This window comes from Lissotriton vulgaris, chromosome 1_1 (genome assembly GCF_964263255.1).
Source record: "Lissotriton vulgaris chromosome 1_1, aLisVul1.2, whole genome shotgun sequence".
Taxonomy (NCBI): Eukaryota; Metazoa; Chordata; class Amphibia; order Caudata; family Salamandridae; genus Lissotriton; species Lissotriton vulgaris.
In genome coordinates, this window is record NC_141685.1 from 2,021,840,947 (window position 1) to 2,021,860,040 (window position 19,094).

The 19,094-nt window shown below is 43.2% G+C and overlaps 1 protein-coding gene across 1 annotated transcript in view; it reads right to left on the bottom strand.

Moving 5' to 3' along the window:
- Window positions 1-19,094, bottom strand: part of FGFR1OP2 (FGFR1 oncogene partner 2) — a 218,762-nt gene that overhangs the window by 48,342 nt on the left and 151,326 nt on the right. Inside the window, exon 4 of the mRNA XM_086920213.1 lies at window positions 17,153-17,295. Within this exon, the coding sequence (XP_086776339.1) occupies window positions 17,153-17,295 (143 nt within the window). The remainder of the gene's footprint in view (window positions 1-17,152; window positions 17,296-19,094) is intronic.

The window sequence follows — 19,094 nt, forward strand, 5'->3', positions numbered from 1 at the left end:
AGACACGTTGTCCATATGCAACAGGACACATGACTTCACTCTGTCTTTCGTCCAACACTGGACTGCAAAGGATCCCGCGAGCAACTCTAAACATTTGATATGCAAAGATTGCTCTTGGGCTGACCAGGCGCCACCTGTGGAAAAATCTCCGCACCTGGCCCCCCAGCCCAATCGACTGGCGTCGGACTCTATGACTATGTCCGGGGCTGACCCAAAAATTGCACGGCCGTTCCAGGCCTCCATGTGCGACAGCCACCACTGCATTTCATCTCTCACTTCCTCCGAAAGGGGAATGAGCTGAGAGTACGTCAGGCCTCTCCGAAGGTGATACGTCTTCAGACGTTGCATCGCCCGATTATGGAGGGGGCCCGGAAAAATGGCCTGGATAGAGGATGATAGGAGCCCCACAAGGCGCGCCAAGTGACGCAGAGATATGAGCGGCCTCGCCAGAGAGTGTCTCAGCTCGTGTCTGATCTTCAACATTTTCCTGGCAGGAAGGCTCAATGTGGAAGACACCGAGTCTATGTTGAACCCCAAAAACATGGCACACTGGACGGGAACCAGAGAGACTTCTTCTCGTTGATCACGAAACCCAGACTCTGCAGCAGGTTGACTGCCATCTGCAGCTGGGAAGCCAGCCGTCGTGGGCATTGATCCATGTACAACATGTCGCCAGGTACACAATCATTCTGACACCCCGAGCTCTCAAGGTCTCTATTGCCGGACGCAACACCTTTGTGGAGCACCACAGCGCCGAGGAGAGCTCGAAAGGAAGCGTGGTGAACTCGTAGACCTGACCCTCCCACCTGAACTGTAGGAAACGGCGGTGGGCAGGGAAGATCGGGACCGCCAAATAGGCGTCTTTTAAGTCGAGTCTGACCATCCAGTCGGCAGGTCGTAAAACATCCCACAAGAGGTGAATCCCCTCCATTTTGAAATGGCGGTACACCAACCATTCGTTGAAGTCCTTCAGGTTGATGACCGGACGACGGCCACCGTCGACCTGGTCGACCAAAAAGAGATTGCTGATAAATCCCCCTGGATGCTCTTGCGCGCAGCAGATCGCCCCTTTGTGGAGGAGGGCGGAAACCTCTGCGCTCACCAAGTCTGCATCGCGCTGCGAGAAAGTAATGGGGCACAGACGCTGTAGCTGATGAGGACGACCAAGAAACTCCATCTGAAAGCCCTGGACCGTCTGCAGCACCCAAGCGTCGCTTGTTAGGGAAACCCAGGCTGGGAAGAATTGCGCCAAGCGCCCCCCTACCCACACACTCGCCGAGGGCAGCACACTCACCTCTTCCAACATTTTGTTGCTGGCCTCTCTGGCCTCCTCGGCCGCGGAATCGTTGGCCCCTCGTGGGATAGAAGTTGTTGAAGCGGTCGTTGGATTGAACTTGACCGCGTCCGGAGCCTTGCCCCCGATCGGAGCGGTTTCCACGGCCAAACGAGCGGCCCCTGCCACGTCCGGCCCGGTCAAAAACCCGAGTGGCAAAGACCTTTTTTATATTCGACTGAGCCCTATCCAAGGAGGTAAAAGTGGCCACAAATGTTCCCGGCTCCTTGATGAATGGGTCTCCGAAGAGCCCGCCCTGCGCCACCGCGCCAGCTTCAGACGAAGCGAGGTCGCCCAGCTTGGGGTCTATTTCAATCAAGAGCGACCTTCGTCTCTCGGTAGAGAGCGCGCAGTTTGAATTCCCCAGGAAAACTATGGCCCATTGAGCCCAATTGGATAGGACCTCTGGGGATATGAGGTCTCCAGACACCTTGGCCTCCTCAGCCATGTCAAGGACCTTAGTCATGGGACCAATTGCGTCTAACAACTTGTCTTGGCAAGATCGCCATGACCTGTCTATACCCTTACGAGGGTCCTTAACAAACTTGGCCAAAAATGTAGCCATCTTAGGGTCGATATCCGGAGTTAACGCCACCTTACCCTCTAAGGTGGGGCGGGGACACTCCGCTCTAAGGCGACTGCGGGCATCCTTATCCACCGGCTTACGCAAATGGTTAGCCACATAAAGAGCCACCTTCTCCCCGGGAATCCACTCCGAAGAGCGGGGATGGACAATACCATCCAGGTCTAACATGTCGGAAGGGGCAGAAGAGGTAGTCGCCTGTGACAGAAGCCATGACCTAGAGGAACAAGCCTCCTCGTCCGTGTCAGGCGAATCTCCATCCTCCTGAGGGTCCGGGGACATCGTCGGAGAAGGAGGGGGGAGTTCAGCCGGGGGTCCAGAAGCAAGTGAGGGAGCTGAAAGCTCCGAAAAGGCACGCTTAACCTTTGCAAAGGCGTCAGGATCTACCCCCTCAGTGCACTGTTTCTTAGGTGGTGGGGAGGGGGGGACGAACTCGGGGCCGGTGACGTGACCGGGGTCGGCGCGGGAATCAGGGCTGCAAGCTTTGCATAAGCCTCATCCATGCAAGCAGTGATTCGCTGCTCTAGGGGAACTATCGCTTGGTCAACCGCCCTGTAGATACTATCATCAACGGCCTGATAAAAATCATCATCCCAAGGGCCATAGTTCAGAGGGTCCTCCTCAGGGCATCCGCCTTGGTCCCCCTGCATATCGAGTTAAATTAGGCTCTGCAGGAACCCACAGAAACAGGCGTTGAATTAGAATAGGGCGGTCACCGGCACCAACTTTAAACTGGGGGGGGACCCAGAAAGATATGGGGGCCCCAACGGGGCACCAATTCAAAGGGGGGCTAACCCCAGGGGACACCAAACACCCTTTCCAATATATAGGGTACCACCCGGACCAAGGCCATTCGGGATCGGTGCCTAAATTACGACCCCGCAACGTGTTCACTTTCCACAATACAACCCACACAGGGCGTCAATCAGAAGCACAAAAGACGGTTGCGACCCCCCAGGGGTGTCAATCCGGGTGGTAGGGGCAAAACCGGTAACCTCCTGTGGGAAAATCGAGTGAAAACGCTAATAAACGCAACTTTCCCTCGCTCTAACCACAGGGCTGAACCTGCGCCCCCTAGCGGTGAGCCAACCGCACCGCACCTGTCACTGGGCTCAGAATCGCGTAAGGATCGCGTGAAGCGTCCCACGATTGTAGGGGACTCTGTAAGGGTACAAAACGCTAGCGCTAGCCAGGAAAGGCAAGAAACACTCCTAAACAGCCCCCAAACCCAGGAGAGAGAGAAAAAAAAAGCACTTAACTTGCTGCTGAGCAGCGAAGAAAGAGGAAGAGGAGGCAGCAGAGGAGCATGATGGGAGCCATAAGGGCTACAGAGACTGACAAAGGACTTATGTTTTGATTTCCTGTTTCCCAAATGTTCAAGGGAAAAGTAGTTTTATATGTTTTTTCTTGCTGCTGTGAAGAATAAAGTGAAGAAAGTATGGCATAATCCGAAGCCTCCGGTCCTGCCGTAGAATTGGCGTCGGAGTACGTCACTAGTCGCCGACCATAAAGAAATTAGAGATGGATTTATACAGGGATTGTAGAATCTCATGTATTATAAACAAATTAACAAATGGCTTTTCAATTTACAAGAGATAGCACAGTAATAAGCCTTTTAATCCCACATTGCACCGTTTTTTAAACGTGAATATTTAAACAATCTTTTGCTTCAACTTCCTATGGGAACTAAACAGGGTAAGGATAAAAAAAATTCACTGCCCCCTTAATTTTTTTCCATACATGGATTTTCACAAAAAATTGCCATCCTAAAACTTAGCTGAATAAGTTAGTCGACTGAAAAGTTACCTGAAAATATGTTCACCTTTGTTTTTGTCACTGATTATATATATTTAACAGATTTATGTAACAAGCACTGTCATTGGAGGGCAATATGTGGCAAGATGTAGGATTTACAAAGACGGTTTGATTTTTAACGTTGTGACAATGTTACCGCAATAACAGAAGTAGAGTACAGCGGTATAAAAGCAAGATTAAAAACATCACTAGATTGCTGAGTGTGGTAGTCTTTTTTCGCTGGCACATTGTATCATCCAATGGAATTGGGACAAGAACCCTTTAAAGTTTCGCATGTGGGAACTTCCTTTTGTCACTGCATTTGAAAAAGGCACTTCATGCCGAAACAGGTCATGCTGTTGAAATAAAAGGATCTCTACTTAACCGCAGTTTTGCTCCAGTCTGTTCCTACAGAAGGGACCTGGGTTTGGATATATATGCGTGTGGCTGCTAACACGCTGGAGCACCCGTCCTCAAGTAAGTTCGGTAGCATTAGTGGCACCTGGGATGATTGTTTTTTCTAGTTCTCGAAAGCTGCCGAACCGCCGCCAGCCAAGTAGGAATGTTGTATCTGCTGACACATGTCAGATCATGACTTCATGAATAACGCTCAGATTCATTTAACGAGTGCTATCAGGTACATGTCATTGGAGGGAAATATGCGTCTGGATGTAGGGTATACAGAGACTGTTTGATTTTAAAGTTGTGACAATGTTGCCGCAATAACAGAGGTAGTGTACAGCGGTGGAAAAGAAAGGTTAAAAACTTCACTAGATTGCCAAGTGTGGTAGTCTTTTTTAGCTGGCTACATTCTATCATCCAATGGAATTGGGACAAGAACCCTTCAAAGATTCGCATGTGAAAACTTCCTTTTGTCACTGCATTTGAAAAAGGCACTTCATGCCAAAACGTGTCATGCTGTTGAAATAAAACGGATAAACAGATCTCTACTTACCCACAGTTGTGCTCTGGTCTGTTTCTATGGAAGGGACCTGGAAAATATATATATATATATATATATATTGATGCCGAAACACGTTTGTTCAGAAGCAGAAAATAAAGAAGCTCACAAACGCCCCCGTGAGTGCGGTAATTCTTTTGGGAATACAAAGAAGTTTAACGTTTTTATATTGCAGTTTTTCCACTACCGGCATCCGCCTGAGAGTGCACAGTTTTACACTCAGCAGTTAAATTCAGTATTTTATTCGCCACAATACTGGCCCAGAGACTTAAGCCCTTCCTACAAGACCTGGTCCTCCCGGACCAATGTGGCTTCATGCCGGCCAGAGGAACCCGTCACTGCATCCGCCGTCTTCATCTGGCCTGGGCCCATCGATCCCGTCTATCTAGCCCTTCTCTTTCTCGACTTCGAGAAAGCTTTTGATACGGTGGTCTGAGAGTGCCTGCAGGACGTGCTGCGAGAAATGGGTTTCGGCTCGCGGTTCTGAAGCTATATTGGGGTTCTCTATGCGAATCCCAGGGCCCGAGTACTGGTCAACGGATCGCTTTCGCAAGCATTCCCGATTCGTAGAGGGAAGCGCCGGGGGTGTCCCCTATCTCCACTCCTATTCGTGCTAGCGATGGAGCCCCTGGCGACGCTCATCCGGCAAGATTGCCTTATCTAGGGCTGGGCCTGGAATGAGAGTCTTATAGATAAGATCGCCCTCTACGCAACAATGTGCTCCTGTACTTGGCAGATCCGGTGAGCTTGGGTCCCAGATGTCTGCATCTCCTCCGGGACTTTGAGCGTGTCTCCGGCCTTCGGCTTAACGCGGCCAAGTCCACCCTAGTTCCGTTGCACCCCTCCCAGGAATGTTTCGACTGGCAGTCGTCTATCCCTCTTCGTCACAATTCGGTCACATATCTGGGGATATGGGTGACTCTCCTGCCGGAGTTGGAATGGGCACTGAACATCGCACCCCGGTGGCCCGAATGAGATTGGACTTGAAGAAATGGCACTCCCTTCCCCTTAATCCCCTCGGGCGGAGCGCACTGTTTAAAATGATGATTCTTCCCCGTTTCCTCTATATCTTACAGAACACCTCCATTCCACTCCCCTGAGCCTGGTTTCGGGAGCTGGATGGATCCCTGTTCAGGTTCCTTTGGGGCAGCGGGCGACCGCGGATTTCCCTTGCACACAGTTGCATCCCACCCTACGACTGAGGCCTCGGGGTGACTCATCTCTACCTATATTATCTCGCCACCAAGCTCATAGTTATTCACGACTGGTATGCGGGCGACTGGTCCGACCCGGCATATCGGGTGGAATTTGCAGAGACTGACTTCCCTCAGAGCCAGGCCCTCCTCTACGGCTGCCCGATTCTGCAAAACCTGGCCCCCATCACCAGAGCAGTCTTGTTGGCCTGGCGTACTTCCCTACGTCACACGGGATGGGACCACACGCTTACCCCCCAGACGCCACTCTGGCATGGGAACTGGCTCCATGAGGTATCATCCCTGGACGGGTTCCGGCGTTGGGATCTCATTGGGATATCGGTGCTCGGGGGACGTGTGGGTGGGAGACCACGTTCGAGCCTTTGCTGACCTACAACAGCATCACGCCCTCCCCCACACCCAACACTTCCGCTACCTCCAACTGCGTCAAGCCCTCCAGGCACACCTCCCCGCACCACCTACCCTCCCAGAAATCAGCCCATTAGAGGCCGAGGTGATGATGGGAGACCTGGGGAGGGGGAGTGTCCCGAATCTACTGCACCCTAATCAATAACAGCCCCGCGTCCCTTAATCACTTGCGGGCCCGATGGGAGGGGTGGGTAGGACCCCTGGAGGAGGCAGACTGGAGAGATGCCTTGATGGCCCCACGTACCTTGACGACGTCCTCCAAGTTGCGGCTGGTACAGATATATTACCTGCACACTTCCTATCTCACCCCCGAGAGGCTTTTCCAAACCCACTTGAGAGCCTCCCCGGATTGCCCTAGATGTGGCCGCTCCCCGGCCGATTTCTTTCACATGGTGTGGGCATGCCCGGGACTGGAGAGGTTCTGGAGGGGAGCGGAAAGGGAGTTAACACAAGCCTTGGGTTGGGAGGTCCCTCATGACCAGCTTCGGCTGCTCCTGGGTATATTTGATGGCCTAGATGGCTATTAGATCGGACAAACGCCTGCTGGGGACTGCGGTGGCTGTGGCTAAGTGGGACATTGCACGTAACTGGCTCCAAGACACAGCTCCGACGGTGAAGGGATGGAGGAGGGGGGTGGACTGGTGCAGGGCCCAGGAGGAGGCCCTTTGCGAATCCCGAGGCTCACCAGAACAATTCTCCAAAATCTGGGAGAAATGGTTTAATTTGCTGCCACCGTGAACACTGATATTTGCTTTGTATTTGGCTCAATCTGAGTATATGTGCTGTCGGACTGGACTACTTGTTATCTTTTGGTGTATGCTGCTGCCTTTCTCCAACTGCACCTATTAATTGCTGAGCTGTTGCCAATGAACTTTCCTTGTTGTTTTAAAAAAGCCAATAAAATGGATTATCAAAAAAAAAAATCAGTATTTTAATGATGCACGCCAAGAGCGCTTTGGTTTGCATATTTGTTATCTATATTTATTGTGTATTGTGTTTTCCATATTTAATTACAGGCACAACTTAACACTGTAAGCTGCTCTGATGGAGTACCATGGGAAATGCAGAAGAGCCAAGATATCTTTTCTCTTTGCAGAATTTTTGAAGTTGTATTTTTTCCGTTGGATTTATCTGTGCCCAATGGGGCAAGATTTCAGTGAAATTCTTTTGTTCTTTTTTCCTATTTTTTGGATAATGTATTAACATTTGAGCTACTCGAGCTAAATGGCTGTGCTTAGCCGGCATTCATGTATAGCATAATGAATTTTTCATGTATGTGCCTTTAACCTCTCTTTATTGACTCAGCGAAATCGCTTGGAGTGACTCTGGACAGAAATCTAAACATGCAGAAGCATATCAGTGCTTCTACCAAAGGAGCACATTTCCAGATGAACACATTGATAAAACTGAAACCTTTCCTGCCTGGTAATGACTTCAAACAGGCAATGCAACCTCTAGTAATCCCAGGATTGCAATGCAGGAGTGTCGCCCTTTGCGGCCTGCCCAGACCCACAACGGCTCCTCTTAGAGCCTCAATCAACACTGCTACTAGACTCATCACAGGCTCCAAAAGAAACTGTCACATCTCACCAGACCTTAGAGCCCTCAACTGGCTACCTTTCGAGGCTAGAATTCATCTGAAAATCGCTTGCATGACGCGCAAGGACATACATCACAATACGCCGAGTTATCTAGCCCAGAAACTGGTACTTTCTTGTGGCAATAGATCATCCAGGAGCTCCAGGAATCTTCTTCTGAAACCCCAACGATTTGCCAAGAAGAAAACTTACAACCGGACCTTCTCAGGAATAGCTCCTAGAATCTGGAAAGCTTTGCCCCCAGAAATAAGACTGAACCCTTCCACTGCTTCCTTCAAAAGAGAAGAGAAATCGATTCTCATGGCCAAATTGACCTGATCTACTCCCATCTCAGTATATTTTATTTGCAAGCTGTATTATCGATCACTATGTATAGGTATCACTTATATATTTTTTTCTCAATGTTTGGTATTTGTTTCTTACATCTGCCCTGTAAAGCGCTCTGATATCTGCAAGGGTCTTGTCCGTACTATATAAAACCTTAAAAATAAATAAATAAATAAATAAAATGTATTCATCTAGCATTTGAATCTATTGTTATAAATGTGACTTGTTAGCTTATCGATATTATGTGATAACCAGTAGTTGGGCCCACTGGGGCACAAGCCGGCAACTACCTCAGTTACAAAGAAAGAGAGATTATGCAGTAGATAGCAATGCATAATAGGCATTAATTTGCACGTTCCAACATGGCCGATGTCGATACATGCAATTGCTAGTCGATTTTCAATGTCGAGGTACTTGTGTAAATAGGAAGTGCTCTTGTACGCATGCGTCGTGATAAACATTGTAACACTACTAGGTGTGCCATTCTATGACTCAAATTTTTACAGAAGAACCGTTGGGACTATGTTCATGGATATATATACACATACATATACATATATACATATATATATATATATATATATATATATATATATATATATATATATATATATATATACATACATATATATATATCCAATACTTTGATTGAATAAAACATGTCAACGCTTCTGGAAAATTTCGAATGCAGGTTTTTTTAAAGTGCTTGCCATGCTACCCTGAGGTGTTTTAGCTGCCGTGCTTAAAGATACAGAGGTGACTCTGTTGAAATGCAACAGGGTAGCAATGCAAACACTTGAAAGAAAAAATAAGTCAGCGCCTTTTTTTTTATTCAAACAAAGTATTGGAGGTATACCCCACCGATTTTGCAGTTTCCGCATTTGCCAACGTGTCCATTGATCATGCAATCAACACAGAGGCTCAAAATATTGTTAATTTTCTTTCCAAATATATTTTTTTTCCAATTTTTGGCAATATTCGTGACAATGTTGTGAAATCGTGACAATGTTACACTGGGGCCACGCTGATGGTCGAGGTGTATACGCGAATATTGCATGTGGTTAAAAAAAACTATTTTCGACGCATACCTTGTCATTAACACCCCATTTGTCAAACATGGGGTGAGTACCTCCACCCTGACCCCTAACATCAGAGTTGCCCCCAATGTTTAGCCCCAGGGACCATTCCCCTATCCATAGAATGGCAGCGGCAACTTTCTCTACAGGCTGCACCAGCCAATCACAGCATTCCTGTTGGTGAAGGTATTCACGATTAATCGCAAAATATCTGCGGCCAATGATATCATTAGCTTGATTCTCTTAAATTTCTCAACAACTGCTGAACGGATTTACACCAAACAAAACAATGGTCAGTCTGAGAACCAAATCGACCTTTCTGCAAAATTTTGAGCAATTCCATCAAGCGGTTCATGCTGTAGACGTGTTCAAATGTCATATGGTAATTCACATGGGAAAAAGCACTTTTTTTAACACCTCTTTTTCTCGGCCCACGCTTAACGGATCAACCCAAAACTTTACATACACAACAAGAATCCTCGCACACTTTGGAAAATTTCACGAAGATTCGTCAAGCAGGCGCCAAAGAGAAAGGAAAGTAAAAAACATGTTTCCTATGGAAACATGGTCCTAACTATAACTATGTCCTGGCGACCACCAGTATGATATATATATATATATATATATATATATATATATATATATATATATATATTGCTAAATTATATATGTACATATTGACACACACATATATATATATATATATATATGTGTGTGTCAATATGTACATATATAATTTAGCAACTTGAAGCCTGCTTAAAGAGCGCATTCTTGCTGGAGAGATCTGGCTTGCTATCTGTATGTATGTATACATATATTCATTGAAAAAAACATAGGTTTTAGGGGTGTTATAGTTAGCTGGACATTTCACTCGTACAAAACCATTGAAATTCCTTCGTTATAGTTAGTTCTGCTAACTATAACTCGCGCGCCCGCAATTCACTGCTGATGATGTCACATATTACATCATTCATGACATGGTCAGTGACATCACTGATGACATCACTGATGACATCTCAAATGACATCACTGATGACATCATCCAGTGAAAGTGGTTTGGTTTGTTATTTAAATATATCTGGTATATATAGCAATCTGCATTGAAGAATGAGTGGATATATAAATATAAATATTTGGATAGAGGATTTAGTAGCAGTGTGATTGACTGTTTACTTGCCTAATTTATAGTGTCTCACTAAATATATTGGATAGTGACTAAACTGTGTGAATATCTGTATAACTTTGTCAGTTGTTGGTTAAACTGCTGCACCAGTTGGTTACTAGCTATGTGAAAGTCTATATTAGTTATTGATTAGTTAACTGAGTATTTGTATAGGAGAGTGAATGTGTGTGTGGTTCGGTGGGGTGTGTGTGACTGCCCAAAGATGTGTGAATAGTTGATTCAGTGGGTATATGAGGTTAAGACTACATGTGGAAATAGTTGTTTGGGCGAGTGAATATCTTTATGGGTGTGTTGATGAGCAAATATATCTCTCAATGGTACATGTCCAACAAACTAGAAAAATAAAAGGCAGTGTATGTGATTGTTGTATATAAATAAGTATACATAAGACTCATTGATTGCATGAGTGACTGTATAGAAAACTATACTTGTAATAGTGATTTCATAAAACACTAAGTATGAGTTACTATCTATATGAATAAAGTGCTATTTGTATAAGTGTGTAGCTGAGTAAATGTAAATATGATACATTGTTTGCAAAAGAGAGTAGGATGACTGCATAAATGAATAGGATGTGTGCTGGTGTGTTCTGTTGATATAGGTGTATAATTATATTCGATAGTGTTCTATTGATCTTTGTTAGCATGTATGAGTAAATCTATACAGAACTGATTAGATGTGTGTGCAGATGTAGGAATCACTGAGTGGGTTTTTAGATACTTGTATTGCTGTGTCAATGGATTCAAATATGGTACTCTTTATTTTACAGTGAGTGATGAAAGGTTGTACTAGTGTATGATGAGGTGTATCTAATTGTCACATGGATGATGTCATCAGTGACGTCATAGTGATGTCATCAGTGATGTCATCAGTGATGTCACTGACCATGTCATGAATGATATAATATGTGACATCATCAGCAGTGGATTGTGGGCGCACAAGTTATAGTTAGCAGAACTAACTATAACAAAAGAATTTCAATGGTTTTGTACGAGTGAAATGTCCAGCTAACTATAAGACCACTAAAACCTATGGTTTTTACTGAATTTCTAAGGTTTCTTTAAATGCTAATTCCTAACTATAACATGTCTGAAACATATGTTTTGTTTCAGTGAATTTCAAAGGTTTTGTAAATGACAATTTGTAAATGTATTAATTGTTATATTTATTTTTTATACTGATTTACTACACTTTTTTAAACTATTTATTTTTAGATATTTTATTTTTTAAATTACATTATAATTACATTATACATTACATTACAAAATATACTTTCTCAGAACGAATTACTTTAGTTTAAATACTTTGCAAATAGGCAATAGACTTTGAAGTACAGTAGTTACAGTTGTTGCAATCGAAAACACAATTTCAAACACAATGCAACATTGAGCTCAATGTGAATTTCTAGCTAAATGCAATTATTTACTTTATGGATTACTTTTGTAACCACAGGACTGGATCCTATATTCAGTCCTGGGACATCTTCTGTAAACACTTGAGTAAAATCGTTTTGGTTACAGTAGTGATTTTTAAGGAATATTATTGTATTTTAAAAGTTGACACTTAGAAACTTTTTCACATATAATCACCAATGTTATCCTATGGAAGGAAATTCACTTAGCAAGTAAGTAGTGTTATTGTTACTTTTTCTTACTCAGTGGTGGATCCTGGATCTAGCACTGGTGCATCTCCTGTAAACAGTTAAAGAATGCATTTAAGTTATACAGGCGATTTCTAAGGAATACTTTGAGTTTGTGAAACTTTTTTTGTGAAAACCAGACAATGGATTCCTATGGAAAGAAATACAATTTACTGGTAAGCACGCTTAGAATTACTTTCCAGGGTCAGTGCTGGGCTAAAAGATGCAGCACTGGGTTCTCTCCTGATAACAGGTGAGTAAATCGGATTTCGTTGTTAGAATAATTTTAGGTGAATATTTTAAAGTTCGAAAACTCCACACTTAGAAGAATTTCCAAGTAAAACCAGTCAATGTTGGAAGGAAATTCAAGTTACTGGTAAGTACGGTTAGAATTACTTTTCAAGATCAGTACTGGGCTCAAAGATGCAGCACTGAGGTATCTCCTGATAACAGGTGAGTAAATCGGAATTTGTAGTTCAGCTGATTTTAGAGGGTCCCTAGGGTCAAAGTAGCCCACTAGGTACCTCCAGTAAGCACCACAGAGCTGTGTTGCAGAGAGGTGTAAAAAAGGGCGTGGCCTCTGAACACCCATCTGCAACGCAGCTCCCCGGCGCATACTGAAGACACTGGTTGTGCTATTTGGCCCTCAGGGACCCTCAGTATTGAAAGATAATTATTTCCTCAACTTAAAACCCGCAACGGGGTACAGTGGTGAAAGAAGGGGACGTGGCCTGCGGTGATAGGTCTGCAAACACGCCTTGTGGCGCGTTCTAAGTTAGAGAATTAATTCCTCCTCAATCCTGTGGGTCCCTGGGGTCAACTAGCCCACCAGTTACCTCCAGATGTTCAGAGATGTGGCAATCAACTGTGTATAAGGGAAGGAACTCGCACATCAACAATAATGTATTATTTTTAAAACTCAAATAAAAAAAAGTTTTAAAAAATAATAGCACCTTTTTAAAACAATAAGGATAATAGGGGTTTTGGATGGGGAAGTGTATTAAAATTGTGGACAGGAACTGTATACTTGTTTAAAAAAATAAATGCAAAGATATTTATTTTAATACTCGTATAATAAAAGAGAAAAAGAATGAAATGAAAAAGAAAGAGCAAATACGTATGAGGATATAAAACAAAACTAAAACTGTTTAACAAGTTTGACTTTTACAAAAACACATGCGCAAGTTAAACTGTGGAAATGTGAGCACGTGTCAACTGAAAAACGTGACAAAAAAATGGGAGAAGTACTAAATTGGTTCCATAGTTACTTCATAATAAAACGTATATAAACCACACCCGTAGGATGATTACTTTTGTTTCTTTGATTTAATTACGGGTGACCAAACTACGAGCAAGATAAAGTTTGCGATCGTCGGATTCATCTTCAGTTTATCGTCCATTTCATCAGTGGGAACATAAAGTTAATGTATATATTGTAATATATAAAACATTATGCTCCCTTCAGAGGAGTTGGATGTATGTTGACGGAAAGAGGAAATAATTTTAAAGAGAGGTACATTTATAGTAAAAGTTTATGCTTTAAATATTTTTCTAATGCAAGTATATTATTATGATTTCTAAATGTAGTGTGTAAAAGTATAATTGTACTTTAGAAACGAAATAACGTAAGAACAGTTCATGTATTATCGTCTCGAATTGAAAATACTACAAAGATGCAGAAAAAAGAAGGTTTGAAATATGTACAAATCAAAATAAAAATGATCAAGTAATTCTCTTTTTCTTCTAGAGTGAAAATGGTTTATCAGTATGTATATTGTGTAGTACTATTTTCACTCATGAAGAACTGGAGGTTTATCGTTGCAAGCAGAAAACATGGAAAAAAATATTAATGTCAATTAACAAATAATAAAATAATCCTTTTTAACAGTCACAATGTTTTCATAAAGAGTAATTGAAAAGAAATGTACAAAAAACAAAAAAAGAAAGATGAAGTAGTGAGGGAGAGTTTGTAGTAGCACTTCTATTCTACTTTATCTGAAAGTAAATCATACCCTTTTATATTAATAAGAATTTGGGGCAACACTTTAAAAAAGATTTGAATAGAAAATAGTGTTTGCAGAGAAAAAAGTGAGTGGGTGCATATTTATATAGCGCAAAGTCGACGTAAAACTATATCAGCAATTTACATGAGCACCATATTAACAGTACATTTTCAGGCTGGCGAAAATTACATCATTTCTCTTCAATAACAGGATGTGGACGCGACTCAGAGGCTTGAACACTGATTTCCAGCAACAAGTTCAACAGTGTACCTGAATGACCACATACGTATATATATTAGCTGCCCTTCATGTGCCAAAATCTGCATCCTACAGCTTTCATAGCCCTGTATTACTACAGCTACAACACTCCACTGAATGTACAACAAACATTCATATTCACAGAAATACGTCATGTCCACCATCTTTTATGTGTGCAACTATGGATGAATATAGGGTCAGTGATACCCCGTACCTTCCATGTTGGCCATGCTGTAGTACTTTACAGTTATAATGACACATTTGTGTTTAAGACCCGGGTGACGTCAGCACTACAACACGGACACCCGAATCAGTTGATTTCTCATATAGCTCACGACGGAACCACTCCCATAGCTCCGGAATCATGGTTCACAGCCTCGCGCAGCACTGGCATACGTCAGTCCAGATCACTCCACTTACGCTTCCAGGAAACCACAACAAATTTAACGACACAATCCTAACGCTAAAACGACAAAAAGTTTAATGCTGTCCTTGTAAATATGCCCCCAATATCGCGAGAAATACAGCGAATATTCATGTTCGCAAGTGAAAACCTTGTTAATATAAGACTGTGCACTTAACATATCAATCCACCTCGCATATTAAACATGTTTAAGTCTACTTCAGAACAAATGTTAGGATCCGACATAATCCGCAATTAGCGAGAGTTTTGCTATCGGTCCTCAAATCCAGGGCTGTCTTGTAAATACAACGCTGTTGTCATACCTCCCTCTTCCTTTTTATATTCTCATAGAAACACCTACCTTCCCACTGAGAACACCTACATTGCATCTCATTGGCGATACGAGGCGACCCCTTAGCAACCCGACTTCTAGCATGCATTAATGCATCTTAGCGTCACTTAGTAAACAGGGCGATATAATTTTCACTGCATTTTTTGCTTTTTTTTAAAAATTGCGGCGAAATGGCACTTGTTACTATGCCCTTAAGTTTGCTATAACACAGCGAGAACCTCGACTCCCGCCCTGCCATAGCAAACAGCAGTGTCCCGGCGGGTAGACTCCCTGTGACACAGCAGGAGCCGCCGAGGAATGGCAGTCCCCGGGCTACAGGGCCCCTCTGGACCCCCATCAAATGAAATATTTTAGACCCCGGGATTTGGCCCTCCCAGGTAGCTAATTTTTAAACAAGCACAGGAGCCCACGCTTGATTTCTATTTTTATTACGGCGGATCCATGCACCCAACGCACATTTCTCTGTTTTTTCAATAAACAAAAATAAAATTGGGGGGAGCCCTAGGGATCCCTGTGGGACCCCCTGAGCTGGTCTACAGGGTCAACATATTTCTTACCTGCCCCCTTTATACATTTTGAACACTTGTTCCACTCCTTTCTAGACCCTCGCTTCTACCGAGGCACAAAATGGTTGCCAACATTTCCTGGTTTTGAATGCTGACAATCACTTGACAGCCAATTAGCATTCAGCACGTGATCGGGGCGGTGTGCTATGTGTGTACGCAAGATACGCGCATGCACCGAGGCCATAGATATATATGTACTTTTACTTGTAATTTTCTCAGAAACTACTGAACGTATTTACACCATTTAAGCAAAAGGCACAAGTCTGAACCGAGGACTACCTCTTTGCCAAATTTGGTATAATTCTGTTCAACCGTTCGGGCTGCAGCCGCAATAAATGGTTCCTATGGAAAATTGAATAGGCAAAACACGTTTTGGGACCCCCCTGTTTTCTCTGCCCCGCTTCAAATGCAATATTTTAGACCACAGGATTGGTCCTTCCCAGGTAGCTAATTTTTTAACAAGCACAGCAGCCCGCGCTTCGTTTTTATTTTTTTTACGGAGGATCCATGCACCCAGCGCACATTTCTCAGTTTAAAAAAACAAACAAAAAAAACAATCTTGGGGCCCTATGGGTCCTTGTGGGAACCCCTGAGCAGGTCTAGAGGGTAAAAATATTTTCTTACCTGCCCCCTTTATACATTTTAAACACTTGTTCCACTAATTTCTAGATCCTCGCTTCTACCGAGGCACAAAACGGCTGCCAACACTTCCTGGTTTCGTATGCTGACGACAACCACTTGACAGCCAATCAGCATTCTGCGCGTGATCGGGGCGGTGCGCTTATAATCCGCGCATCCACCGAGGCCATAGATATATATTTACTTTCAATTGTAATTTTCTCAGGAACTACTGAACAAATTTACACCATATAAGCAAAAGGCACGAGTCTGAACCAAGGACTACAACTTTGCCAAATTTGGTGTAAAGCCGTAATGAACGGTACCCACGTAAAATTGCATGGGGAAAACACGTTTTGGGACCCCTCTTTTTTCTCAGCCCCGCTTCATGAATCACCCCAAGACTTTCAGGATAGGAGCGGACCGGAGCGTGAGAGAGCATGCAAGAGGTTAACAGTATTTAAAATCGGTCACAAACGTGTAATACTTATGAGCGTAATATCTTTAGGATTCAACAAAGTGGCTTGTCAAGAAATGCACAGAGACCGAACGCCAGCCCCGATACTTGCTTTTTTAAATGGATCAATTTTATAAATCTTTAATCCCAGGTTTCTTAAGTTGCTTTGATCCATTAGTACATCTTGGTTGAGTACAGCATTAGGAAATTATAATAATTTACATGAAAGGTTTGGTTTTGTCACATACCTGATACTTTTTGTGGTTTGGTGAATGCTTAAGAAAGGTTTTGCTTCTTTGTTCTATGCAGTTTTACATGTGCATATTTCCTGAAGTGATTTATTGTTATAGTTGAGAATCTTAGTAGTAGGAATATTTACCGTGGAATGTTGATCTTTTAACTTCAGTATTATCCCTGCGTCATCCTTTTTGCTGGCCATAAGCAACCTGAACATCTGTTCTCTATACTTGCTCATTATGAGTTCAAGAGCAGACTGATGTTCTTCAAGAGATGTCCGTAATTCTGTTAAAGTAATGTTAAAACAAGAATTAGCATCCCATTTATACTTCTTCACAAGCAGATCCTTCTGATGGTTACCCATAGACTACTACAATAAGCATTTACAACCGCATGCGTACATGCTTAACTTCTTGATGGGTTTGAGAAACAGAATAAAGTTTGACTCTGAACATTCAGCAACACTTTTAGAACCATTTTTACTGGAACATTCTTGAACTGTCACTAACATACATGAACCATACGTCAGTTATATCGTGCTCTAGTTCTCCAGCTACGTCTGAATTTGCTTAATTACAATTTTACATCAACTTACAGCCTATTAACTTTTGTAAACTCATTAGACAACCAACTATGCAGGTGTGATTGCTATCATGCCCTTAATATAGTTATTCCATGATACTTCTAGTGGGGGATGTTGGGAGCAATAATCTACCCACTGATCTTTGCCATTTTTCATTCAGATATCTGGTCTCCCTCTCCTCTGATCTTCTACAATACTAGAAACAAAATATCAAAGAATCTGTTGAATAGAACTGTATTATATACATATAACTATATTTATCTTGGATCACCTGGACCTCAGAGGTTTATCGTAAAGTTTGGTATTATGTAAAACGGCATTCAAGAATGTGTGCTAATGAACTACACTCGTTTGACTCTGCTGTGGCCCATTCGCCACAGTACTGATTCTTTCAGCAAAGGGGGATGAACATGGGATTTCCACACCATCACTATGACCCTCCTGGCAAATTTACTGTCAGCTTTAACCTCTCTTTGGCATTGAAAAAGCTTTAGTTTAAGCTCATGGCCCTCTGCAGGTCTTTACACCCTACCACTTTCATCAGTACCCAGGTGACTTCTCTCCAATAGTATGTAAACCCAGAGCATTCCTGAGTCATATGAAGGAACTCAGCTTGAGGAAAGTTTGAGGATGTAGCAGTTTATATTTTCCCAACTGCACAGTGTCCATTGCAGGAATATGTTTAAACCAGGCACCTTCTGACACAGTACAGGAGTGAGCCAACATTAGGTTACGTTCATTTTCATTAAGCTCAACTTCACAGGTCAGTCTCCTATTAGTTTCTCAGTATCTCCAGTGGTAACCTAATAATTCTCAAAAGTGCTGTGTTTAGCCAGATTATCAAATTCCTGCCATCTCCCATAATGCCATCAGATCATAATTTGTGGTTTTAATTCTGTAATCTCTAACTATCTGCACACTCCAGCATCAAAAACCTGGAGAGCCCAAACCCATCCACGAATGTCTTAAATTAAACCAGCATTAAATCATTAAACAGTTTCCCTCAGTAAAAATCCCAGCAACCTCCGAGCATGCTAATTCCTTGGCGAGTAAAAACCCTGCTACCTACGGAGAACTACCAGTGGAATCATGGGGCTTATGGCTTGCTCTGACATGTTCTATGCAGCTCCCTTAGATAGCATCCCAAGGCGACCTATAGCAGCTGAGATGCCTTCGATATATTAGGGCACAAGGCAACAAATTTTTTTTTAAAAGGCTACAGTGATGTTATAGATAAGAAATAGCAGGGAATTTTACGTTTTTTTTTTAATGGGCCGTAATATTTAATTACCATACGTTAATCCAAATTCCGCCTGTGGCCAGGCCCTGCTGCCAACCCACCAACATGCAGCCAACCCCACTCTCCGTGCGCAGTGGAGGGTTGGACACAAGGCTCGCATATTTAATTACCATACGTTAATCCAACGGCAGCCGCAAATGGCCTTCAGCCATGCAAGGTGGGGCATTGGCTGCAGGGTTTAGTCGCAACTACCCGTATGCA